Source organism: Chiloscyllium punctatum, chromosome 39, assembly GCF_047496795.1.
Source record: "Chiloscyllium punctatum isolate Juve2018m chromosome 39, sChiPun1.3, whole genome shotgun sequence".
Taxonomy (NCBI): domain Eukaryota; kingdom Metazoa; phylum Chordata; class Chondrichthyes; order Orectolobiformes; family Hemiscylliidae; genus Chiloscyllium; species Chiloscyllium punctatum.
Window position 1 is genome coordinate 29,213,582 of NC_092777.1, and position 27,337 is coordinate 29,240,918.

General features: G+C 40.5%; 1 protein-coding gene across 14 annotated transcripts in view; it reads left to right on the plus strand.

The window, feature by feature from the left end:
• Positions 1–27,337, plus strand: part of arhgap44a (Rho GTPase activating protein 44a) — a 310,627-nt gene that overhangs the window by 181,987 nt on the left and 101,303 nt on the right. For all 14 annotated transcript variants that reach the window (XM_072558348.1, XM_072558354.1, XM_072558349.1 and 11 more), the window contains exons 2-4: positions 13,624–13,663; positions 16,360–16,464; positions 18,430–18,506. In XM_072558348.1, the coding sequence (XP_072414449.1) occupies positions 13,624–13,663; positions 16,360–16,464; positions 18,430–18,506 (222 nt within the window). The remainder of the gene's footprint in view (positions 1–13,623; positions 13,664–16,359; positions 16,465–18,429; positions 18,507–27,337) is intronic.

A 27,337-nucleotide genomic window follows, 5' to 3' on the forward strand; every position in this document is an offset into this window, starting at 1 on the left:
CTGAACTTCAATATGTCCAACTCAGATAAACATCGTTAAAATTGAAATTGCTTTAGATGATGAAGAGCTCAGAGATTACAGGCATCAGACCTCTGTTGTACCAATCTAGCAGAGGCTAGATTGATACACCAACTAACAAAGAGCACATACCAAACAGTGCTAAGACAACATCTGTGAAATGTCCAGTCAAATTATGGGATGACCAGTACATTGGCACAAAAAATGGAGCAGATGTTCAGCGTGTGAACATCGAATAATGTATTAGCATCAGAATATCAAGTGTCCTTTGCCATTGTACAGAATATATGCCTGTAGATGAAGGGTAAACATAATCTAGATGCAAAGATTGGGTACTAGTGCATGTGTAAATTACTTCCACTTCCCACACTGAAATGTTTGTTTTCACAGACATAGCAAGTGATGGTTCAAACAACCACTGGCAAATTCATCATGTACAATGACTCAGCGAATCCATTCTACTTGTGTGTTGCTCTTAAAACTCAACCTGGTCACCCTGGATGTTTCATGATGTGGACCCTACAATCATGGCAGTCCACGCAAAGCTCTGTCCCTGGTCTCTATCATAAGTGTCAGGACAATGATGAGGACTACAGATGACAAGGGATACTATTGGAAGCCCTGTGCTTACACTGAGAGCAGACCAGCTCATTCTGTGATGTAGAACATCAGTTAATGCTATTTGAATGAATGTGTATGCCTTTCTGAATGTGCACATTTCTTTGCACTGTGAAACCCATTCTGTGTTACTATGCAGCAGGCAAATAGTCTATCATTCACTCTTTGATACTCTCAGGAGTATGTGATGTATCACTCAAAAAATAGAGGAAGGTGGAAGTTGCCTGGTGTATGGGTAATTTGTTACCCAACCTGAGCATTTGATAAAGCCTGAATAGAGCACACAAATGATGGTATCTGAAATCCTGCAGAAATCTCATCAGCATATACCCAGAACAAAGATCCTATTGAGTACAAGCACCAAATAGCATGTCAGTGTGAGAGTGAGATAAAACTGATAATAAATTAGAAGAAGGTATAACCAGAAATACCAAGCAGTTCTAGTGCAACTAGAACACAGTTCAAACTGCAGGTCAAACAAAATATCCCGAACCCGAATTCCGAAAATATACTAGAGTAGTACAACAGCAAAGGTCACCATGACTCAGTCCGGATGGATAAGCAAATAACAGATATATTTCAGTGACTGATAAACTTATTGCAAAATGATCCATCACAGAATTATTTTGTTTTGTTTTCCTGCAACAAGTTTAATTCTTTAAGGGCAAGCTTTTAATTACAAAAGGGAGGTGTTGCGATATGACGTACATGTATTTCAAGGGAGTCTATCTTAAACTAACATCAATCAGTGCCAGCTTGGCTGGATGTGATGTTCTAATCCCATTACTAGTTGTCAACCTATAAGTAGCAGGACTGGGAGTAAGATGTGTATGTAGTGCTCTCCCTGTACCTCCCTACGTAGTTTTATCCTCAAAAACTCACATTGCTGTCTCACCAATCCTTGTGTATGTTTGGTATGTGTACATTGAGGAGAAAAATGTAACATGAGATACCATTTAAAAATAACTTGTTGCTCATGCTAATGATTTGTCTACCTTATGGGTCCATAGTGTTTTAGAACAATAGAAATAGAACATAGAACAATACAGCACAGAACAGGCCCTTCGGCCCACGATGTTGTGCCGAACTTCTATCCTAGATTAAGCACCCATCCATGTACCCATCCAAATGCCGCTTAAAGGTCACCAATGATTCTGACTCTACCACTCCCACGGGCAGCGCATTCCATGCCCCCACCACTCTCTGGGTAAAGAACCCACCCCTGACATCTCCCCTATACCTTCCACCCTTCACCTTAAATTTATGTCCCCTTGTAACACTCTGTTGTACCTGGGGGAAAAGGGAGTTTTGTGTTTCTTTGTTTAGGTTCTCACAGTATAGCACAGGCACTGGGAAAGGTCTATACTCAGAGGAAAGTAAATTATACTCCATGGAAAAAGTACTGTTTGAAATCTGAATAGGATTTGCAGAGATGAATTCTTCTAAGACCATAAGATCCTGTCTTGAAACCTAACATACTTATTTTTGCAAATGAGCATTTTGCACATGGATTTGCTGTATTAAAAGTAGAATAAGCATTATATAATTTACAAAGAACTTTTCAAGAAAACTTCCTTGCTTTTTTTTATCGCTGTTGTATTTGTAGATTGCTTGCTACCCCACCATCCATTTACAAGAAGAAAAAGAGACAATTTCACCCTGGAACAGTTTGAAACTTCCACAAATTAATGACAATTGAGTATCCGAACATATGTAGTCCTTAAGATTTGTATGTATTTGGGGTTACCATAATTCACTGGAGATGAATATTTAACCTTTTCAGGGGGTTGAAGGAAACAGCCCTGTTTCAGCAAATTATACAATTTCTGCCTCTGTCCTTACAGTAGAAGTTTTCCAAAGCTCTGCATTGCTGCCGATTATTAGAACTAATTAATCGATCAAGAGCTAGCTCTGATATGATGGACCAAATAGCTTCTTCATGAGCTGTGTTGTCTATGATTTTCTGTTTTGAAGTATAGTTGCCAATGTTTAGCCAAGGCCTCCGCTAGTGCTTAGAAATCTTGGAGAATGAAATTTATGGTATTGAAAGTATTGCCAGATTCTCATTTGTTATCAAGCATGGCAGTATGTGAAAATGTTCATTAACTGCATGTTATACGTTGATTTAAAATTTGAGTTCAATATATTAGTAACTGAATAATTTGCATTCTAATAGTCTTATTCTACATTAATATGTAATTAGATTATTTCCCTACTGTATGGAAACAGGCTCTTCGGCCCAACAAGTCTACACTGACCGTCCAGAGAATAACCCACCCAGACCCATTCCCCTACTCTATACGTACTCCTGACTAATGCACATAATACAATGAGCAATTTAGCATGGCCAATTCACCTGACCAGCACATCTTTGGATCGTGGGAGGAAACTGGAGCATCCAGAGAAAACACACGCAGACACGGGGTGAATGTGCAAACTCCATACAGACAGTCACCCAATGGGGGAATTGAACCCGGGTCCCTGGTGCTGTGAGGCAGCAGTGCTAACCATGAGGCACCATGCCACCCCAATAATGCAACTATATCTTCTGCTCGACTTTCAATGGTATTAGAGTATTAGCATCACTGAATCCCCCACTATCAACACCCTGAGTGTTACCATTCTCGAGAAATTAAATTGGGCTAGTCAGGTAAGTACTGTGGCTTGAAGAGCAGGTGGAGGCTAGGATTTTTCCAGCAAGTAACTCAGCTCCTGACATTCCAAAGTCCAAGGCACAAGTCATGAGTGTGATGGAATATTCCCACTTGCCTCAATGAGTGCTACTCCATAAATACTTAAAATGCTTAACACCATCCCGAACAAAGATTAATTGGCACCACATCCACAAACATTCACTCTTTCCCCTATCTATGCACAGTAGCGGCAATGTGTACTGTCTACAAGATGCACTACAGAAATTCATCAAGGCTCCTTAGATAGTGCCTTCCAAACCCATGGCCACTTCTAAGTTAAAGGACAATGGCAGGAGATACCTTGGAATACCACCACCTGCAATCTCTCATCCAATCCACTCACCACCCTGACTTGGGCAGAGTCATATTGCCATTCCTTCAGCATCACTGGGTCAAATGCCTAGAAATCCTCAACAGTATCTGGGTATTCAAACATCAAATGGGCTGCACCAGTTCAAGAGGCAATTCTCCACCACCTTCTCATGGGCAATGTGAGATGGGCAATAAATGCTGGGCAAACGATTTTGTGATGATGCTGCTTCTTTAACAAGGTTATACTGTCCTTGGCCTTTTTCTTCAGAGAGTTCGTAAAAGCAGCGATTCTGAAAAGTCTAGGTTTGAAGGAATTTAGGATCAATTTGATTATAGCTAACATATGCTGCCTCAGGAAAAAAGGCTTTCAAGTTTAAAAAAAACACTTGTACAATGAAAGGGGAGCAGCCAGTTCTCCCAGTTCAGCTTGTCTCTGGTTTGGTTTAGCTTTAGCAATCTGGCTGTTCACTGAAAGCAGGCAGTTTTGAGCCTGCTGGTCCAAGAAATAGCTCCATGGAGGAAGGTGTTCCATGCTGAATCGCTCTGTTATCTCTCTCTCTCTTTCTCTCTCTCTCCTGTAAGACCCTGAGTTTGATTTTATCTTTTTTTTGCCAAGGGGTGTTTATGGGGATTGTTGCACAAATTTGGAACAGCATCATTGATTTGGGTTTTCAAATGGGTTGTTATTCTATATTCTGTTCTCTTTTGTTTGTGTTTCATTCGGTAATCTTGCAAGTAAATTCTATTTCGTTTAAAACTAAGTGGTTGGGCCAGCTACATCCCTCCTGGAATATCAACATCCACCTGCTTAAGACAACGAGCAATGTGAGGGTCCAGGCTGCTTTCTTAAAATGTTTTGAGGGGGTCTCCTCCAGTCCATAATAACTTCAAATAAAAAAAATCTCTTTTTAGAGCAGTGTAACAAATGGAGAAATAAGTGTATGGTGAACCAATGAGCAGTTTGAAGTTGGTGTGTTGTAGAGAAAGACTTTGGCAGATTGAAAGTCACTTGACAGGCCAGCATCTTGATGATTTATAAGAATACAGAATTTATTAACGAAGTCTCCGTTTTGATGGACAATTTGTGAGGAAATGCATTCATTCCAGTAACTGCACATGGAATAAAATTGATAAAATATCACTCAGTATGAATGATATATGGACAAAGTAAATACTTTTCTGCAAATTTTGTCTTAGTTTATTCCAGCATTGATTTTTCAGAACACCCAACTCCAGTCCAATTAATAATCAAGGTATTTATTTGGAAAGTGACAGTGATTTTTGTACAGCGTTATGGAGCATGGTTGTCGGGATCTGTTAATGTCATCAAGACTTGAAATCGTATCTCTCAGAGCTTTGATTGAAGCTGACCATTGATATTCATTGTCAAATAGTGCTGTGTTAGTGAGCATTTCAGGTTCTCAGCTTGTTTCACTCAGAGGTGATCAAGTCATCTGATGTTCTACAGTTTGAACCTGGGGCAAGTTGCAAAATTGTCCATCAAAACGGAGACTTCCTTCAGTACATAATTTGTTCCAGTTAAATTTAGAAAAACTGTACATTTAGTGGAATACTGAGCTGGTATTCTGAAGAGATTTTAATGGACTAAAGTAGGCCTACTCGAAAGCACACTTAATATTTTCCATCATAGGCTTTGAGACAGGCACCTCTAAGATTTTACTGAAAAGAAGATTCTTCCTGTAAATACATTGACATTAATTGTGTTTGTAAAGAAAGTAAATGAATATGAGTCGAGCATGTGTTAATCCCAAAATGGCGATTTAATATTGAAAACATGGATTTGGACTTCTCATTACACTCTAAAGTCCATGGCAGTATTTGTATTATGACTCACATTAAATAATGTATGCAGTGACATGACAGGTTGATGCTACTCTAGTCTGTAGTAGTACATTAGAAACAGACGTTTAATGCATTGAAATTGTGCCTAAACAATTACTGAATTTGCAGGATTATTAACATATGCTGGGAATATCCTGTGAAATCATAGAGTCATAGAGGTGTACAGCATGTAAACAGACCCTTCAGTCCAATTCATCCATGCCGACCTGATATCCCAACCTAATCTAGTCCCACCTGCCAGCACCTGGCCCATATCCCTCGAAACACTTTCTATTCATATATTCCTCTTTTGTTGTTTGAATATATGCAGCAGCCGAAATAAAATTTGGAAATGAAAATAAATAACATGATTCCCTCTGGCTGCTAAGTCTTCATAGTGAACATAGTGAGATTTTTCATATTTGGTCTTTACAGGAATTTCTGCAATTATTCCAGTAGTTTCCATCTGCAACATTATTAGACTTATCACTGGAGGTCTTCCCACCATCTTGCAATGTCATGAGCATGTACAGAGGAATCTTGTTTGTACGAATGACACGGGCGGGGATTATTTTTTCAGATAATTGAATGTTTGGATAATCGAATGCTGAATAACACAGTCTAGCCAAGCATCGGACCTTGCAATCTTGCCGGTAATCCGAAATTCGGATAATCGAATGCTGGATAATCAAGGTTCCACTGTAATAGGTAGAGGAAATACCAATCCACCCCACACCCAATTCCTCATTAAGAATTTTGTATTCTCTATTCCGTTTAATAACACCCATTCAAAATGACATGAAAAATTAGGCATTAACTTATTGGCATCACAAAATTGAATGTTTCTGAGAAACACCATTCATTGGGAAAAATGTTACTGATCTAAAGCAAAAGCAATATTTTCGTCAAATTCTTGATAGGCCTTAACTATCTCAGGGTGCTCTTTTTACCTAACTGCGTGAAATGTGTACATTCTTTGCAGTGAAATATTTCCCTCCAGCTTCCCTCACTTGAACTAACCTGTTAAGAGAATTCATATTTTAAGTTAAGCACCATAAATTGTTGTAAATACATTTGCTTCTTTAGTATATCATCACTGTTTAACCTTATGTAAAAATTAAAATTAATATAAAGAAAATCACTTATTACGTTCTCTGCCACATGTAATTGCTATGATACCATACACTGAAGACAGATAAGTTTCTACCCTATTTAAAATCTTCTTTATCCTCCTTTTGCAACATCCCCTTCAGTCTGTTGTATTGTCACAATATCATCTGATATCGCAAGATGGAAGTTAGCAATACACATACACCTGTCTGATATACCACTTTGAATTCTGCAGAAGCTAAATTCTTTACAGGATTCCATTCCACAGTGCTTCCCTTTGCTCTGAATAGCTGTTAAAGAACATAAGCTCCAAAGGGTTTATACAGTTAATACAAAACAGGAAAGAAACACAGATGAACGGAGAGAAGACTCAGAGGCATTCATTGTTTAGAGATCAGCTGTCCTCTCTTAGGGATAAACCTCTGAACAATATTCCAGGGAGGGATTGGATAACAAGTCATCCTCAAGGAACATAAACCTTGATATAGTAAAATCCTGATGAGATGGATCCCAAGGGATCCACCCACAAATTTGTTGTAAACAGGGCTTCGAGATAGCTTTGTAACCTGACTTGGCTACAATCACAGTCGATGTCAAACAAATGCCAAAGGAAAACATTGTAGAGCAGAAAATGTGCCTTTACTCAACTTGCAAACACTTACAATGTCCAGATTTTGTAAGAGGCAATGAAAAATATTGGTAGTTAACTCATAACCTTCTTCTGTTTAGACAGGCCTGCAATGTTGTCAATGCAGTCAAACATGTTTCCATGTTTATGTGCTGCAATGCAAAATGCAATCCAGACTGTTTTGGGATTCAGCTCAGGAAACAGGTGGGTGAGCAAGTGGGCATTCTTCATGGTCCATAAATCCAAACAATGTGGGAGCAGAAGGAGGCCATTTGGCCCAATGCATTTGCTCTGCCATTCATTGAAATCATGCCTTATCTGATCATCCTCAGCTGCACGATCCTGCCTTCTTACTATAATCCTTCATTCCCATCCTGATTAAAAATCTGTCTATCGCAGCCTACAATGTGCTTAATGACCCAACTTTAACAGCACTCTATGGTAAAGAATTCCACAAATTCACTAACCTCTGAGAGAGGAACTTCCTCCTCAGCTCTGTCTGTAGTACATTAGTTATGATCTAACTAGTCATTCATTCTTGTTATTAGATTGGATTAGATTTCCTACAGTGTGGAAACCGGCCTTTCGGCCCAACCAGTCCACACCAACCCTCCGAAGAGTAACCCACCCAGACCCATTTCACTCTAACCAATGCACCTAACACTACGGGCAATTTAGCATGGCCAATTCACCTGACCTGCACATCTTTGGACTGTGGGAGGAAACTAGAGCACTCGGAGGAAACCCACAGAGACACGGGGAGAATGTGCATACTCCACACAGACAGTCATCCGAGACCGGAATCAAACCTGGGACCCTGGTGCTGTGAGGCAGCAGTGTTAACCACTGAGCCACTATGTCTCCCCAAAATTTGTTTTTTGTTTTAGCAAAATGTCTCAATTGGTATACTGTGTTCCCTTTGAAATAAAGGGCAGCATTTCATTTACCTTCCCTATTGTTTGCTGAACTTGGGTAATAGTGTTTTGTGATTTTTTTGTACAAGGACTTCTTGAACCCTCTGTGTAGCAGCTTTCTGCTATCATTCTCTATTTAAATAATATTCAGGTCCTTTATTCTTCCTGCCAAAGTGCATAATCTCACATTTTCCCAAATTATAGTTAATCTTCAGACTTGCTCCTTAGCTGTTTCACCTGTCTCTCTCCCTCTGAATACTCTTTGTATCATCCTCACCCTTTGTTTTCACGTCTTAGAAGAAGAATAGTGGTAATTACCTGGCCTATCCTTGCCACCCTTCCTGAACAAAGGAACCACATTAGCTATCCTCCAGTCGTCTGACACTTCATCTGTGGCCAGTGAAATATTAAATATATAGAGTCATAGTAGAGTCATACAACACAGAAACAGACCCTTCTGTCTAACCAGTCCATGCCAGCCATAATCTCAAACTAAACTAGTACCACCTGCCTGCTCTTGGGTATATATCTCTCCAAACATTTCTTATTCATGTACTTATCCAAATGCCTTTCAAACATGGTAACTGTACCTGCATCCACCACTTCCTCTGCAAACCATTCTCTGTGTAAAAAAAAATTGTCCCTCATGTTCTTTTTAAAGTTTTTCTTCTCTCACCTTAAATATATGCCTCTAGTCTTGAAATCCCCAACATTAGGGAAAAGATGCCTGCCATTATCTATACCCCTCATGATTTTATGAACCTTTATAAGGTCACCTCTCAACATCCAACGTTCCAGTGAAAAAGGTCCCAGCCTATCCAGCCTCTCCTTATAATTCAAACCCTCTATTTCTGAACCCTCTCTATCTTAATAATATCCTTCCTATAACAGGGAGACCAGAACTGGCCGCAGTACACCAGAAGAGGCCCACCACCATCCTGTACAATGTCCTTTTTCTGTCAGGGCCCCAGCAATCTCCTCCCTTTCCTCCCATAGCAGCCTGGGATACATCTCATCAGGCTCTTGGGATTTATGCACCTGTCTGCCTGCTGAAATATCTAATATTTCCTTCTTATTAATCTTAACATTTTTTAGAACCTCACCATCCCCAACTGAAATCCCCAACCAGAACATCTTTCTTCTCTGTGAATACAGATGCGAAGTATTCATTTAAGACCTTTCCCATATTCTCTGGTGGCTCCACACATTAATTGCCCTTTTAGTTTCTAATAGGCCCCACTATTTCCCTGATAATCTTCTTACCCTGAATATAATCAATAATGGCCTTAGGGGTGGAGGGATGGAGGGAAGGGTTCTCGATCTTTCTGCCAAAGATACTTCATGGCCCTGTTTGCCCTTCTCATTTCCTTAAAGTAATGTCCTGCACTGTCTATACTTTTGAAGGGCCTCCCTGTTTTTAATGTGCCAAACCTGTCTATGCTTCCTTCTTTTCCTTTATCAAATTCTCTATCCCAATATTTCCTGGACTTCCTGCCCTTGCCCTTCACTCTGAGAGGAAAATGCTAGCCCTGAACTCTCACTACATTAACTTTGAAAGACTCCCACTTTCCAAATGTAGTCTTACCTGCATGTAGCATGTCCAAGTGTGTTTGTCAGTTCCTGTCTAATGATATTGAAATGGTCCCTCTCCCAGTTTAGACACTTAACTTCTGCACGATCTTTATCTCTTTATAAAATGACTTTGAAACTTTAGAATTATAGTCACTATCCCTAAATGTTCACCCACTGAATCTTCAACCACTTGACTCACTTCATTCCCTAGGATTAGGTCTGGCACTGCCCTATCTCTAGTCGGACCATCTACATACTGACACAAAAATCACTCCTGGATGCATTTTTAATATTTAAGGCAACCCTAGTTAATGTTAGCAAAGTTGAAATTGCATACAACTATAACCCTATTCCCCTTACATCTTTGCGATTTGCGTGCATATCTGCTGTTCTATCTCCCTCTGACTGTTGGGAGGCCTGTTGTATAATCACAGCAAAGTACTCACCCTTTTTTATTTCTAAGCTCTATCCAGATGGTCTCATTTGACAGCCCTTCTGGGACATCCTTTGTCATTACTTCAGTGATGGTTTCCAAAGCCCTCTCTCATTCTATACCATGGAATGTTGAGCTGCCAGCCCTGTCCTTCCTTTAACCATGTCTCAGTGATTGCAATATATCATATTCCCATTTGCTGATCAATGATTTAAGTTCATCTGCCTTACCAGTCAAACTCCTTGCATTAAAATAGACCATCCCAAGTGCCTTATCCTGCCCATGTCTTCTCCACCTACTGGACTATCCCAGTATTCCTTCTATATCTGATTGGACCTAGCTCTTATTTTTCATCTACTCTGCACCCCTATCCCACTGCCAGATCAGTTTAAAACCTCCCCAACAGCACAAACAAACCTCCTAGGAAAGATGTTCGACCTACCCCAGTTCAGGTACAACTGGTCTAAAATGTATAGATCCCACCTACTCCAGAAGATGTCCCAATGATGCAAAAAGTTGAATCCTTCTCTCCTACACCATCCTTTTAGCCACACATTCCTCTAATCCTGACCTTCCTATTCCCATACTCAGGGGCAAATATTCAGAGCCCTACAAGTCAATGTGTTAGATTTGAGTGAGAACACATTGAAGTGTATAAGATCATGATAAACATTCATTTTTAACAGGAAGTTGTTTGCATTTTAGTCCCATCTTGATTGAAAAAAAAAGTCACAAATACCTGGTTGTGTAGGACTATGAAACTAAAAACATTCAGCCTTCTTGTATATTTTATGCATGAGCTTATTTTTTGATATACTTATATATTGTTGAGATAGTTTGTAATGCTGATAATTTAGATCATTATACTGCCACTAATGTAGAACAATATCCCTGCTTCACAAGGTTAAATGGGAAATAAATGTCAAATCAATGCAGGGAAAGCAGAATAAGTGACAAAAGACTTGGGCAAAGTTTAAAGAATATCTTGATCGAGAGGCAGGGAGCTGGATCTTTTGGAGAAATCAAAAGGTTGGGACCAAGTGGCTGCCAGAATGTCAACTCGTTGGGTACTAGAGGTCTAAACCAGCAGAATAGATCATTTGGGCAATTGTAAGGCTGCAGGACAAAAACATCAAAGAGTGGTGAGATGAGACCATGTAAGGGAGGGCTTAAAGGAAAGGTGACAGTAATTTTAACTTGGTCCTTGTAGAGTGATGTGATCTTTAGAAAATATAATACCTTTCATTTAACATGTTCCCAGTATCCTTATTTTACAAGAGACAGCTGTTACTTCAATAGTTAATCCAACAGGAGCCTTCAGCACACAGAGAATGATTTTTAGCTCTTTTCTGAGGGACTGAGTAATTTTACAGAATCTGCTGCTAAAATGTCTGAAACCTGGTTAAAATGATGCTAACTGGTTAGCAAGGGGATGATGCAGTGAAGAACTTATATCACGTGTCATGCTGAAAGGATCGGCAGAGGACAGAATGCTTTCCTATGATTGGGAGTCTGAGGGTAACTATAGATATAGCACACTTTGAAGGTTAACTGCTACACTTATAGGTGATTATTGCTTTGCCACTTTTATGATGATATTTTGTCACCACACAGACAGGTTTGTTGATAAGTATATGCAAAATATTTGCCAGTATTCCACACATGCATGCTGTGAGGGAAATCATGAAGAGATTTAGCCATGGACTAATACTGTTTTGTGCAGTCATTTCAGTGTTCATGTATATATAGTCGATCCAGTTTCTCTTTCTTGGCACAACTATCGAATGGCATTTGACCAAAAGATGTTCTGCATATTACAGGGTATTATGGGATGGAACTGTGATTCAATCAGGCTTTGCACGTTGAGAAAGACTGCAGCAAGTTGCTGACTCAGCGACCTGGTCACTCTGCAGACGAGCTGAGTCCGTTTTCTTTCTGTTCTGCCTAAGGAGCAGTCTCCAAAATCCGGGGGAAGAGAGCTTATGTTTTAAGTAGTTCTTCAATCTGAACCTATAAGTCGCTCCAGGAGATAATGTCTGGTTTCAAGATGCAGTTATTCAGTGGTGACAGCAGCAATGTGCCATATTCTCGTCTCAGCTGGCCAAGTGATGAGTTTCTGTCGGCTGACCTTTCAAAGATCCAGTATCTCATCCGGTTCCTTGAATTTATTCATTATTTAGGAAGCATCTACAAGATGATGAAGAAAAAACTGAGGTGTTGAACCTCTTCGCTTTTCGGAAACTGCAAAGTCCTGAGAATCTGTTTGTCATATTATGTAGCTCACGGATACAGGATGTAGATAAATAGTCTGGAAATTTTGTAATTTGACTTAATTGATGTAAACATCAAAATCTTGTTCCATGTATGGGACTGTGTGCATTCGCATTACAACATACCTCAGTAGGTAGAGTTAATAATGCTGCATTGCCACAGGTCAGTTCATTCAAGGGCAATACCCTGAGCAGATGTTATAGAATTGGCAAAGGTAGCTATTTTGTGTTCAGCACACTGATGCTAACCTTGTTTTGCAGTGCATTGTAAAATTGTGCATAAAACATAATGGTCAAAATACGTTTAAATCAGTGTTTTCTAAAATAAATTATTCAAAAAGAATGTGGAATGTAGGAGGGTCTATTCAACAAAGTCCGACGGCTTCCTTTTCGGAAATATTGCAATTTTGTGTTTGTTAGTTTGTGATCATAAAGTATGATGAAAATTAAATGTAGTGTTATGGCTGTGACATATTTGGTTCAATAGAACAATAGAATGTCAATGAATAGAATGATTTAAATCTTATGACGTGTCTTAAAATAGACCTCAACCATCAGAATCAGTGAAATGAAAAACCATCCTAAATAATTAAAATGAACACTGAGCTCCTTTTTATTTTTACTGATGCTTTTCATTAAAGCTTTAGACACAGATGGCATTATCAGGGACTACTGGCTTAAAAGAAATATTGACACTTTGGTGAGAAAGCTGAATTTTAATTGGGAATACAGCCATCAACCTAGAATGATTCAGCATCCAGTATACGTAGTAGTTCATATGCATTACAATGTCAAATTTGTAATCTTTCGTGACTATGAATGCTTCATCAGCACCACTCAAGCAGTTTTGTTTTGAAGAAGGTATAAATGGCATCTCAAAATAAAGCATCATTAGTGTTAAACAAAATCCACTGTAAATGCTTAGCTTTTCAAGGTAATTTTAATAGTGAAACTGGTTCTTTGGGGTTACAAGATTTATTCTGATCAGGAAACTCTATTTTTATTTTCACAATCAGTGCAGTTATTATCAGATAGAACTGTCATGGTAGGTGCATGTTACTGATGTTTCATGTCGATACAATGTGAATGTCATTTCACCACTATGTTTACAAAGTGGTTTGAGTTGTGCCAAGGTTTTTTTAATGTTTTAATTGCTTTAATGCTTGTTCTGGGGACCAGAATGTAGTTTGACACTATTCGTTCTCTGTTCTAGAGCTGAAAAGACAGAAGTGTTAACTGAAGATCTGCTTCAGGTAATAATTTCTTCTCCACATTGTTGAAGGAGGTATAATTCTTTTCTTGTTCTGTTTATTCCTGAACTTACAAAATTTATTTCTTAATGAATTTCACATTTTATGTATGTAGTTTTGAAAAAAGATAACTACTGGAGCCAAATACTACAACACAGTGCAAGAGTGTCAAAGTTTGGATCATTCTCTTTCACTATGAAGCTGAAATTTCATCTCAAAAACTAATTTGCACTCATTAGGCTTCAAATCCCCCTCCCACAATATCCCTTCTCAAGTCTTCACTTGGAACACTCTGATCTTAGTCTGCTATTTACTTTCTCTTGAGTTTTATCTTGATTTCTAATGGATTTCATCTTCAGACTTGAAAAAGAATAACAAATAACCCTGTTATTCACAACAACAAATGTATGTCTTACAATAACAATTTGTGAGATCTGCAGCAGACTGTCAGATGTGAGAGCCAAGTAGAGCAGCAATACTCCAGGACCATTTATTGATGACTGACTGGTGACTCTGGTTCAATCACAGTGACAGCAACAGCTAACACTCGAGTTAAATTTCTTCCTCCTCAACCCTAGGTATTTCTGTAATCGAGCAACCCAATGTGTAGTGTAGTTCTACTCAATAGACAATAGGCAGTTCACTTGCAGCTTTATCTTATTTAACTCAAGACATATTCTGAGCATAGATGGGATCCACTAAACCTTGACTATCACTTGCCTGCATTGAAGCTGTCTGCATAGGTAAGGCATTCCTTAAGGGGAGAGAATAGCACTCCATACTAAATAAGTGACATCTCCCTACCTCTAAGATTTCTTGCCATGTCAACAATTAGGTGCCAAAAAATGTTGCATGTAATCAGACAAACCATTGCAGAATTTGTTCATTGACATTCTCTTCAATCAATTTGTTATTATTGGGTATAACACAAGTACTGAACCTGAAATATTTCAGATGACATCTATGATCCAATTTCTATTATTTTCCAGTTTAATAGTTTGCATGCATTTCTCATCCTCCATCTACTAAACTGCTTTGGAGTCTCTGGAAAACCACATAGTTAAGGCATTACTAATAAAATGAAGGACATAAATGTGACGTTCAATGTCAGTTCCTTCCTTAATTGGTTTTACAGAAATCTTCATTCAACCAGATTTCCTGATGTCCTACTGTTCTGAACATTTAACAGGCCGGAGTTAACAAGCTGCATATCCCAATGTGGTAAAGCAATGTAAAGATTTGAAATGTACCTTCTAGTCTGTTTATTTACTGTACCCAGCATCAACCTGGAGTTCCCAAACTCAGATAACCATTTAACATGTTTGGGAATGAATGAAGTAGACCAGTTTGTGGAATCTTAAAGGACAGTGAGATACGTCCATGGTCTCTTTTGATATTTTTGATCACCTATTGTGGTACAACTCAGGAGCAGATGATACTTGAATCCAGACCTTCTTAACCAAAGGTGGGATTATTACCACAAAAACCCCTATGTTCACTTTATGCTGGTGTATCTATACATATTCAGTCAATTACATAGCTTTCTGATCACAGACCTTATGCATTAAGACACATCAAAGCAGTCAACTGAAGCCAATTAAAAATTAAGAAAATGCATTAGTCCAGTGAGCCTCACTCTCCTTTGTAATTCTGGGGAATGCCCTGTTTCAATTACCAATTGATTAGAATCCGTTATGCTGCTTCGTAGCACTTAGGAAATTTTATGTCCAACCTAATTTTAAGCATGTGTGAAAACTTGAGCTTAGTATTGTCACAGCAAAACCAACAGTGTCCAATGCATTCTGAGCTTGTTTGCTGACATTATGGCAGATACTGGAACTTTAACGAGACAAAGGTGCCAAGTTAACTGCACATGAAATCTAGCTGCTATTAACTCCAAGTGGAAAGTTAGGAGGGACACTTAAATCTGATGTACCAACTTACTGTATAAATAAATATCAATTAAAACATAACTGAAAGACAGTTAAAATTGAAGAGCTGTTCATTCAATGAAGAATAATGTCTGGAGGTGCATCAATTTTGTTAAGCTGTTTTAATTTATTTCATCATTATAATCAGAAAGGGTTAACTGTTTCTTGAGCGACCTACTGCTGGATTTGCGGCATGGTGGCACAATGGTTAGCATTGCTGCCTCACAATGTCAGAAACCCGGGTTCAATTCCCGCCTCAGGCAACTGTCTGTGTGGAGGTTGCACATTCTCCCCGTGTCTGCGTGGGTTTCCTCCGGGTGCTCCGGTTTCCTCCTACAGTCCAAAAATGTGCAGGTCAGGTGAATTGGCCATGCTAAATTGCCCATAGTGTTAGCTGTAGGGGAATGGGTCTGGGTGGGTTGCTCTTTGGAGGGTTGGTGTGGACTTGTTGGGCTGAAGGGCCTGTTTCCACGCTGTAAGTAATCTAATCACATTACAGCCACAAGTAATGACCTTCACTCTTAACTACAGGGAATCTGTTTGGATCTATTGTTACAAAATACTGCCAACTTTAAACTGTAAAACCCTCCAATAATAACATTTTTTCAATCTAATGTTCTTTGGATTTATAATCAACCACATCAAAGATTAAATCTTATTTACCTTTTAAGAATATGCCATGATTTTACTTTGAAGAATAGTATATCAAAGTTAATTTAAAGTATATTTACAGTAACCCCAATATAATAATATTGTTGCACCAAACAGGTAGAGAAACGACTGGAGCTGGTAAAACAAGTCTCCCACAGCACCCACAAAAAACTAACAGCATGTCTCCAAGGACAACAAGGTGTGGACGCCGACAAACGATCCGTACGTTATCTTCAATTACTGTTCACTGATTATAGTCAGTCTGAAGCATCATTCGAGAAATCGAGTGGAAATGTATCAAAGGGGCATTGGTTTAATGTGTATTGACTTTAGCAAAACTTCTTTCATTTATTTCGACATCTGAAATGGAATGTCTGAAATACTGCATGCTGTCACATCATTTGTGCAAGTTTCCAATTCCCAAAGGAAAAAAGATTCTAGGTGAAGTCTGTCCCCTTTTGAGAAATGAAATCAGGAATTGCTGGTCTCGCAGCACCTGTGGAGAGTTAACGTTTATAGTCCCAGGTTTCTTCAGTATTTTAAGAGTTGTGTTGGTGTAACCCAGTTGGGATAGCTTTTGGGAACAGTGGATGAGCAGTCCATTGTAAACCTCCACTGATTTTCTTTTCTATGGAAGGCAACAGGAGGGAAAATTGTGAATATTGTGTAACAAACACATGCCTGATGATTGTTTTCTATTGGGGTCAATGCGGGTAGAGTGTGGACGGTGCTGGGAAAGGGGAAGTGGTGGACTGGGGGATGGCAAGGTGGCTCAGTGGTTAGCACTGCTGCCCCACAGCACTATGGATGTGGGTTCAATTCAACCCTCAGGTGATTGTCTGTGTGGAGTTTGCACATGCTCCCCATGTCTGTGTGGGTTTCCTCTGGGTGTTCTGGTTTCCTCCCACAGTCCAAAATATGCAGGTTAACTGGATTGGCTGTGCTAAATTGCCCATAGTGTCCAGGGATGTGCAGGCTAGGTGGATTAGCTATGGGAAATGTCAGGTTACAGGGATTGGATGGGATGCTCTTCAGTGGGTCGGAATAGACTTTATGGGCGGAATGGCCTGCTTTGACACAGTAGGGGTTCTTTGATTCTACTTATTGATCATATGAGTTGGGGTTTATGATGACTCCCTTGATCTTCTTGCCTGTTCTCGCTCATCCATTTCTCTCTCTGTCTCTCTTCTTCCCCCTTCTTTCTCTTTCTCCCACTTTCTCTCTCATCTCCTTTCTCTCTTTTTCACCCATACTCCTTCATGGTGGTGGCAATTTTCCAGACATTTCCACCCTCAGTTCCTGATCACTCTCCTAGTCCCTAACCTGGTCCTAATCCCTGTACTCAATCGCCATTTTTAAATTTCGACATCGGGAAAAGATGGTGGGGAAATTACAAAGTCTTGGAGATATTCAAACTTTAAAGGTGCCTTCCATTTTTATAAAGGGATTCCCTTGCTGATTAGTGAGCCAGATACATATCTTTGCAGTCCACACTGTGCTCTGTAAGCTGTATATTAGACAGCCTTGCTTTATGTAAAGTCACCATCATCCCAGAGGACTATAGGGCCCTCCCATAGAGAGAAATGACTGGTGGTGGGTTTAACTTGAGGGTCACTACACTATCATCAAAATTTAAAATTAACCATTGAGTGTTGATTGAACAATGAGCAAATGTCTAAGACATCTTCAAAGATGTTTTGAAGAAGGGTATTGCTTGAAACAATGAGTTGCTGCGTTCTCTACATTTACATTGGACTGTTGGTAACCTTTTCAGTATCCATTTTCTAGCAATATTTTTCATTGTCATTTAAAGTCAATATTTGACTGTTTGCAATAAATGATCATATTTAATAAGCAATTTGTAGCCCATTCATTCAGGACAAGGTATTTTTCTTGTATGTATTTTTGGCAAGATTATAAGTATCTGGTTGAAGAATATGTTCAGCATTTCAGTACAATAGCAAGCCAGTGAACATTTTTTTCCTCTAATAGAACCACCAATGTTTCACTGAACCTGTTTCATCTGTTGTTTCAGCTGGAAAACTGGTAGAATTATGTCCTTTCCATGTGAAATCTCCGTATGAGAAAAGCATGGGGAATCAGTCAGCTTGTTGAACATGTTGCTTGGGTGTTTAATAGATGTCATGTCTAAGATCTCACTGTAAATGATGTTGGTCTTCTCCACAGAAAAAGCTACCGTTAACAACGTTAGCCCAGTGTTTAGTGGAAGGCTCTGCCATCCTGGGTGAAGATACTTTGCTCGGGTAAGGCTATACAGTTCTTTCTTTGGTGTGATAGCTTCGATATAATGCATCACAGGTTTCATGTGCTTAATCCTATTGCATACATCAGTTAATAAGAATGAACGTACAAAAAGGAGAAGTTGACCATTCGCTCCTCAAACCCACTCAGTCATTCAATAAGAGCACATCTTGTCTCTCTGTGTTTGAATTTCATGTTCCCATCTAATCTGGGTAACCTTGATTCACTTGCCTAAAAAGAATCTGTCTGTCTCTACTTTGAAAATATTCACAAACCCGATCTTCATCACCTTCTGAGGTAGAGATTTCTGAAGTTGCACAACCCTTTCAGAGAAATAAATTCTCCTCATCTCGGTTCTAGAAGACTGACCCCAACCTTTGAAACAGTGACCCCTAGTTAAGAATAAAGAACAATATTGTACAAGAGCAAGCCCTTCAGCCCACCAAGCCTGTGCTGACACATGACACCTTTCTAAAATAAAAACCTCCTATGCAGTCTGTATCCCTCTATTCCTTGCCTGTTTATGTATTAATCAACTCACCTTTTAAACGTTGCTATTATGTCTGTTTCTAGCATCTCCTCTGGAGCACGTTCCACCCACTTACCAACCTCTGCATTAAAAAAAAGTCTCTGACATCTACTTTAAATTTTCCACCTTTTACCTTAGAATTATGTCCCCATGTAATTGTCATCTCTACCCTGGAAAAAAGATTGCAATCATCCATTCTGTCCATGCCTCTCCTAATTGTGTAGACACCTATCAGACCACTCCTCAGCTCCACTGTTCAAGTGAATTAAAACTGAGTTCATCACATCCCTCCTCATAGCTAATCCCTTCCAAACCATCCTGGGTAATCTTTTCTGTACCTTCTCCAAAGCCTCCACATCCTTCTGATAGTGTGATGACCAGAATTATATGCAATATTCTAAATTTGGCTGAACTAAAGTTCTATATAGCTGCAACATGACTTTCCAATTTTTATACTATCTCCCCCCAACAATGAAGGCAAGCAAACATTTACCTTTTTGATCACCTTATCCATTTGTGTTGGCAATTTCAGGGAGTTGTGCACCTGCACATCTAAATCCCTCTGTATTTTAATGCTGCTAAGTGTTCTACCATTTAATGTACACTTATGTCCTGTACAAGGCCTTCCAAAATGCAGTACCTTGCATTTGTCCAGACTAAATTCCATCTGCCATTTCTCCACCCAAGTCTCCAGCATATCAATGTCCTGCTGTATCTCAGGCAATCCTCCTCACTGTCCACAGCTCCCCAAGTCTTTGTGTCATCCATAGACTTACTAATCAGGCCATCTACATTCTCATCAAAATCATTTTAATATATTACAAACAGCACTGAACCCTGTGGAATACCACTGGCCCCAGGTCTCCAGTCAGAAAAACACCCTTCCACTGCCAATCTCTGTCTTCTGAAGCCAAGCCAGTCCTGTGTGAATCTGACCAGCTCACCACAGATTCCATGTGACTTCACCTTCAGCCTGCCATGGCAGAACTTATCTAAGGCCATTCTAAAATCCATATAGACAACATCGACCACTCTGCCCTCATCAATCAGCTTTGTCACTTCCTCAAAAAAAACTTTATTAACTTTATTGGACATGACCTTCCTGGCATAAAGCCATGCTGCCTGTCACTAATAGGTCCATATTTTACAAAATGTGAGTAAATCCTGTTCCTAAGCATCTTGTCCAATAATTTCCCTATCACTGACAAAAGGCACTCCTGCCTATAATTTCTCAGATTATCCCTATTGCCCTTCTTAAACAGAGTAACAACCTTGCATAATCTCCAGACCTCTGGGACCTCAGCTGTGAATAAAGAGGACACAATGATTTTGTACAAGGCCCCAGAAATTTCCTCCATTGCCTCCCTCAACATTCTGAGCTAGATCCCATCAGGCCCTGTCTAAATTAATGCTTTTCAGAACACTCAATATCTTTTTTATATTGACAGGAGCATCATCATCACAGACTTCAACCATAAATATATTCCCATGTCCTTGAATGGACCTACCCTTTCCATTGCTACCCTCTTGCTCCTTATATACCTATAAAAAGCCTTGGGATTTTCTTAATCTGTTTGTCAGGGTAATTTCAGAGCCTCTTTAGCCCTCCCAACTTCTTGTTTAAAGTTCTGTCCTGCTTTCTTTATATTCCTCCTTATTTATGCTTCCTATTTCTTGCTGACTAAGCTCCCAATTTCTCTTGACATCCAAAGTTTCTGAATCCTGCCATCCTTATCCTTCATTCTCACAGGAACATGCTTGTCCTGACCTTTAACCAACCGACTGGCTTTTAAAAGATTCCCACATGATAGATGTAGATTTACCCTCAAAAATCTGCCCCCGATCTACATTCTCCAGTTCCTGCCTAATGTTGTCACAGATCTCATTTTTGACATCCTGCTTTGGGTCCCACCCCCCTGCCTTACTAATCTAAACTTCCCCAAGTGGCACTCGCAAATCTCCCTGCCAGGATATTGGTGCTCCTCCAGCTTAAGCGCAACCCACCTCGTATAGGTCCCACCTGCGCTGATTCCAATATCCATCTCCCTGAAGCCCTCTCTCCTACACCAACTCTTTAGCCAGATATTTAACTGTACTATCTTCCTATTTCTAGCCTTACTGCCATGTGGCAGAGGGAGTAATCCTAGTATTACAATCCTAGAGGTACTGCTTTTCAACTTCCTACCTAACTCACCGAACTTCCTTTACAGGACATTGTTTCTCTTTCTGCCTATGTTGTTAGTACCAGTATGGACCACCACCTCTGGTTCCTCGCCTTCCCTTTTGAAAATGTCCTAATCCCTTGCCCGCTCATAAACATACTTGACCCTGGCACCAGAGAGGCAACACACCATCCTCCAGTCCACATTGTTCAGTGATTTGGTGTTGATTTTGATAGTTGGGACAGTGTTGAGTAGGTTAGGAATGGGAAACCTTTGTCTTCTGGATGTTTAGCCTAAGGCCTATTGTCTCATGGGCCTCTGTGAAGGTTTGGAGTAATGGTTTGTAGCTCAGTCTCTGATTGTGCACACAGGCAAGCCTTGGCTGCACAATGCAGGTCGAAGACAGAAGTTGGAATGGTCTTGATTCTGGTTCTGGAGGCAACATAGGTCATACAGCGCAACTTTCATTCTGTAGTGAAGCTTCAGAGAACTTTATGGAGTGGAGTATGGTGGTGAGTTAGATGGAGAAGTGCATTGATGCAGTGATGCAGCCTTGCTTGACCCCAATTTGCAGTTGTAATGAACCAGTAGTGGATCATTGGTGAGATCCATAGCTTGCATTGGATCATGTAGCAGGTAGAGGAGACTGATGAATATCTGTGTGCAGATAAGGAGGGTCCGCCATAATCTATCCTGGTCGATAGATTAAGAGCCCTCTGTGAGGTTAAATAAGGCACTGTGATCTGAGAGTTGCTGCTGTCTGCATTTTTCCTGGACTTGTCTTACTTTGACGATTATGCCAAGATAATGCTTGCATTAGCATAGACGTATAATTAACTGCAACTAATTGGAATTAAGAAATGAAAAGTGAAGTTGCTGGGGAAATTCACAAGATCTGGCAGTATCTGAGGAGAAAAAGCAAAATCAATGTTTAGGATTCACTGACCCTTCTTCAGAATTGGAAAGTCTGGGAGAGGATTTTGTGACTCCATGTGAGGCAGACATGGAGATCAAGAATTTAACTTTGGAGGAGTCGCAACCAGTGCCTTTATCCAATTGGTATGGGGTTAGAGTCATAGAGATGAACAGCATGGAACCAGACCCTTGGGTCCAACCTGTCCATGCCGACCAGATATCCCAACCTAATCGAGTCCTACCTGCTAGCACCCGGCCTATTTCCCTCCAAATGCTTCCTATTCATATATCCATCCAAATGCCTCTTAAATGTTGCAATTGTACCAGCCTCCACCACATCCTTTGGCAGCTCAACGTGAAAATGTTGCCCGTTAGGTCTTTTATATATCTTTCCCCTCTCACCCTAAACCTATGCCCTCTAGTTCTGGACTCCCCGACCCCAGGGAAAAGACTTTGTCTATTTATCATATCCATGCCCCTCATAATTTTGTAAACCTCTATAAGGTCACCCCTCAGCCTCCGACACTCCAGGGAAAACAGCCTCAGCCTGTTCAGCCTCTCCCTATAGCTCAAATCCTCCAATCCTGGCAACATCCTTGTAAATCCTTTCTGAACCCTTTCAAGTTTCACAACATATTTCCGATAGGAAGGAGACTAGAATTGCATGCAATATTCCAATAGTGGACTAACCAATGTCCTGTACAGCCGCAACATGACCTCCTAACTCCTGTACTCAATACTCTGACCAATAAAGGAAAGCATACCAAATGCCTTCTTCACTATCCTACCTACCTGCGACTCCATTTTCAAGGAGCTATGAACCTACACTCCAAGGTCTCTTTGTTCAGCAACACTCCCTAGGACCTTACCATTAAGTGTATACGTCCTGCTAAGATTTGCTTTCCCAAAATGCAGCACCTCGCATTTATCTGAATTAAACTCCATCTGCCACTTCTCAGCCCATTAGCCCATCTGGTCCAGATCTTGTTGTAATCTGAAGTAACCCTCTTCGCTGTCCACTACATCTCCAATTTTGGTGTCATCTGCAAACTTACTAACTGTACCTCTTACGCTCATATCCAAATCATTTATATAAATGACAAAAAGTAGAGGACCCAGCACCGATCCTTGTGGCACTCCACTGGTCACAGGCCTCCAGTCTGAAAAACAACCCTCCACCACCACACTCTGTCTTCTACCTTTGAGCCAGCTTTGTATCCAAATGGCTAGTTCTCCCTGTATTCCATGAGATCTAACCTTGCTAATCAGTCTCCCATGGGGAACCTTGTCGAATGCCTTACTGAAGTCCATATAGATCACATCTACTGCTCTGCCCTCATCAATCTTCTTTGTTACTTCTTCAAAAAACTCAATCAAGTTTGTGAGACATGATTTCCCACGCACAAAGCCATATTGACTATCCCGAATCAGTCCTTGCCTTTCCAAATACATGTACATCCTGTTCCTCAGGATTCCCTCCAACAACTTGCCCACCACTGAGGTCAGGCTCACCGGACTATAGTTCCCTGGTTTGTCTTTACCGCTGTTCTTAAATAGTGGCACCACATTTACCAACCTCCAGTCTTCCGGCACCTCACCTCTGACTATCGATGATACAAATATCTCCGCAAGAGGCCCAGCAATCACTTCTCTAGCTTCCCACAGAGTTCTCGGGTACACCTGATCAGGTCCTGGGGATTTATCCACCTTTAACCATTTCAAGACATCCAGCACTTCCTCCTCTGTAATCTGGACATTTTGCAAGATGTCACCATCTATTTCCCTCCAGTCTATATCTTCCATATCCTTTTCCACAGTAAGTACTGTTGCAAAATATTTGTTTAGTATCTCCCCCATTTTCTGTGGCTCCACATAAAGGCCACCTTGCTGATCTTCGAGGGGCCCTATTCTCTCCCTAGTTACCCTTTTGTATTTGTAAAAACCCTTTGGATTCTCTTTAATTCTATTTGCCAAAGCTATCTCATATCCCCTTTTTGCCCTCCTGATTTCCCTCTTAAGTATACTCCTACTTCCTTTATACTCTTCTAAGGATTCACTTGATATATTCTGTCTATACCTGACATATGCTTCCTTCTTTTTCTTAACCAAACTGTCAATTTCTTTAGTCATCCAGCATTCCCTATACTACCAGCCTTCCCTTTCACCCTGACAGGAATATACTTTCTCTGGACTCTTGTTATCTCGCACCTTCTATGTATAAGGCCACATATGGCAGGGATGATCAGAGCACTGTGGTCCAGAATGCCATTCAAGAAAGAGGGAGAAAAGAGAAATGTAGCAGTAATCAGGAATAAAATTGTTAGGGGTACATATTGTTCTCTGCAGCAAAGGCAAGTAAGTCTTGAAGGCTGTGTTACCTACCTGATACCAAGTTTTAGGACCTCAGTTCTGAGATGGAGAATAACGTGAAGTGAGAGGTGAAGGATCCACCCGTTGTGGTTCTGATTCATGGGTCACTGGTATCAATACTAGAGAAAGCTAGAGCTGTGCTATTGGAACTGGCTTTATTTGAACCATGCTGAAACCAGTGTCCTGACAAACCAAATAACTAGGTTTGTAGGTAAGACTTTAAACAAATTCATGGGAGGGAGGATTCATTCAAAAGTTCTAAAAGTAACAAGTTCTAAAAAATGTCAATAAAAAATACCAGAGAGCAGAGATGCATGTTAGTGAAGAGGTAAATGATTATTTAAATGTGACAATAGGTGGAAAATATACATAGAAGAGTGCAGTAAAATTTGAACCCGAGTTAAGTAAAAATGGCCAAATATCAACGGTTAAAGCTCTTTCCTGAATGCATGTGGCATTTCTATCATGATAGATGAGTTGATGGCAAAATAGAAATACGTAAATGTGATATAATTGATTTTATAGAGAGACACAGTTGTAGGTTGACCAAGGGGGGAGCTCAATATTCAAGGGTACTCAAGGTGCTAGAAGAATGGGCCAAAAGGAAAAAGAGGTAGACTAGCTTTGTTAATAAAGGAAGACATCATTGTGGGAGTGAATATTAATATAGGGGAAATAGATTGTGATGGGGAAACAGTTTGGGTGGAAATAAGTAAAAGAGACAAGTCATAAGTGAAAGATGGGGACAGGTCTCAGTGTCAGACAAAGTATAGATTGGGGAGAAAGTGAGGACTGCAGATGCTGGAGATCAGAGCTGAAAATGTGTTGCTGGAAAAGCGCAGTAGGTCAGGCAGCATCCAAGGAGCAGGAGAATCGACGTTTCGGGCATCAGCCCTTCTTCAAGAATGAGAAACGTCGATTCTCCTGTTCCTTGGATGCTGCCTGACCTGCTGCGCTTTTCCAGCAAAGTATAGATTGGGAAATGATGGATGCATGTAAGGAAATTTCCAAGAGGCCTTCAATACAGTGCCACATCACTGGTTATTGCACTTTATTGCGGGTAATGTATTAGGATGGATTCAGCTAATACACAGGAGATAGATATTTGGAATTAAGGAGGCTTTTGCAGGTTGGAAAGCTGTAACTAGTGGATTGCCATGCTCTCAATATTTTTACTGTGTCTATGAAGGACTTGGAAGAGGGGCTAGAGTGTAACGTAACCCAGTTTTCTGATGATACAGTAATAGCTGGGAGAGCATGATATGATCCTATCTGAGAAGCAGAGGATTGAATATGATGGGAATGGATTTATGTGCGTTATATGAGCATGCATCACCATACCAGGTCCTGAGGCTTTACCCAGTATGTGATTGGGAGACACAGTGCCCAGGAAGTATTTCAGCACTGACAGCATGAGATGACTGTCCGTCTTTCAGTTTCCACCATCTATGTGATGCAGAGGCTTGCCTCCTATGGTATGCCAGTGCAGTAGGACATTTAGCCTGAGCGATACCCATGATTGGCAGCTTAGAGTAAGGAGGTGGTGCCACCGAGACTTTTCATCTTCTTCCTGCACAGGATATGAATCCATTTGTGAGAACCATAGGTGCTGATCTGCACTGTGACCCTTAGCTCAGGCTGCCCATGTCTTGCTGCTATCTCTGGGGAAGAAACCCTCCCATCTTTGTGGGACAGCTCTGTTTGATTAGACTGGCCAAAGTTAATTATGTTATAAACTTCGCAAAATGTGAGTGCTTGGTGCTGCTTCAAGATGACAATACAAATGTGAAAGCATCTATGTTGAATCTAATATGCATCAAGGAAAATGCAAGACCATTGAGAGAAAGGTTTTTAGTCTTCACTGGATTCTTAATAGTTCGAGATGCACTTAATCAAAAGGCCAGATTTTCCGAGGATTACCACTTTGCTCTTTCATTTTTATGAAACAATTCTGCACTTCTGACACAGATTATGATCAGGACAACATCAGGAACACGGAGTTGTACCTCCATTCTGACAGCTCCCCCACAGCATGGAATAGTCAGCAAACCACGCCCTCTTTCTCACAACCATCAGTTGCCATATTGTTAAATTTAATGGTTCAGCATGACAGATAGCTAGTTGGAGAGCTGCTGTCAAAAGGTAAGTACAGAAGTGCAGAGAGGGCCAGAGGCCAGGTCGGGTACTAGGTTGGCAAGGTGCCAAACGGGTAGGACTAGGGCCAGAGCAGTAATGTGCCAAGTTAGGAGAGATAGTTTGCATGTTATGCAGGGCTCTTGGTGGGTAAAGTGTCTGGTGGGTTGGGGGTAGGCTGCCAGGTGGGTTAGTGCCAAATAAGTATAATGCCAGAGTGGTATGGTGCCCAGTGTAGGGGGTATCTTGCCATGTGGGTAGGGTGCCAGGTAAGGGTAGTGTTTTGTGTTGGTCGGAGTGGTTAGCTGATGTAAGTTTCTGATGGTGCTGCTGGAGTGAGCTAGCCTTAAGTACTAGTTGTTGACGGTTAATGTCAGCTTCAGCAGCTTGGTGTTGGGTTCAGGAGGGGTGTGTGAGTTGTGAGGTTCTGAGTGATGACAGGATGTTACTGGGCCAGTGGTGGGGGGTGCCAGATACAGTGGTTGGTGGTATGGAGTCCCTAGGGTGAGGGGGTGTCACATGCAGAGGCTGGGGACCTCAGGTTCTAGGATGAGAGGGGCTATCGGGGCAGGGTTGAGGAGGTATAAGGTCTCTGGGGGAGGTATATTTGAGGTGGGGGGACAGTGTAGCAAGTGTGGGCTCAGTTGAATAGTTGAATGGATAATGTCTAACTCTTTTCCTGAGTAATTATTTACAACTTCAGCATAGCCCTCCAAATTCTGCA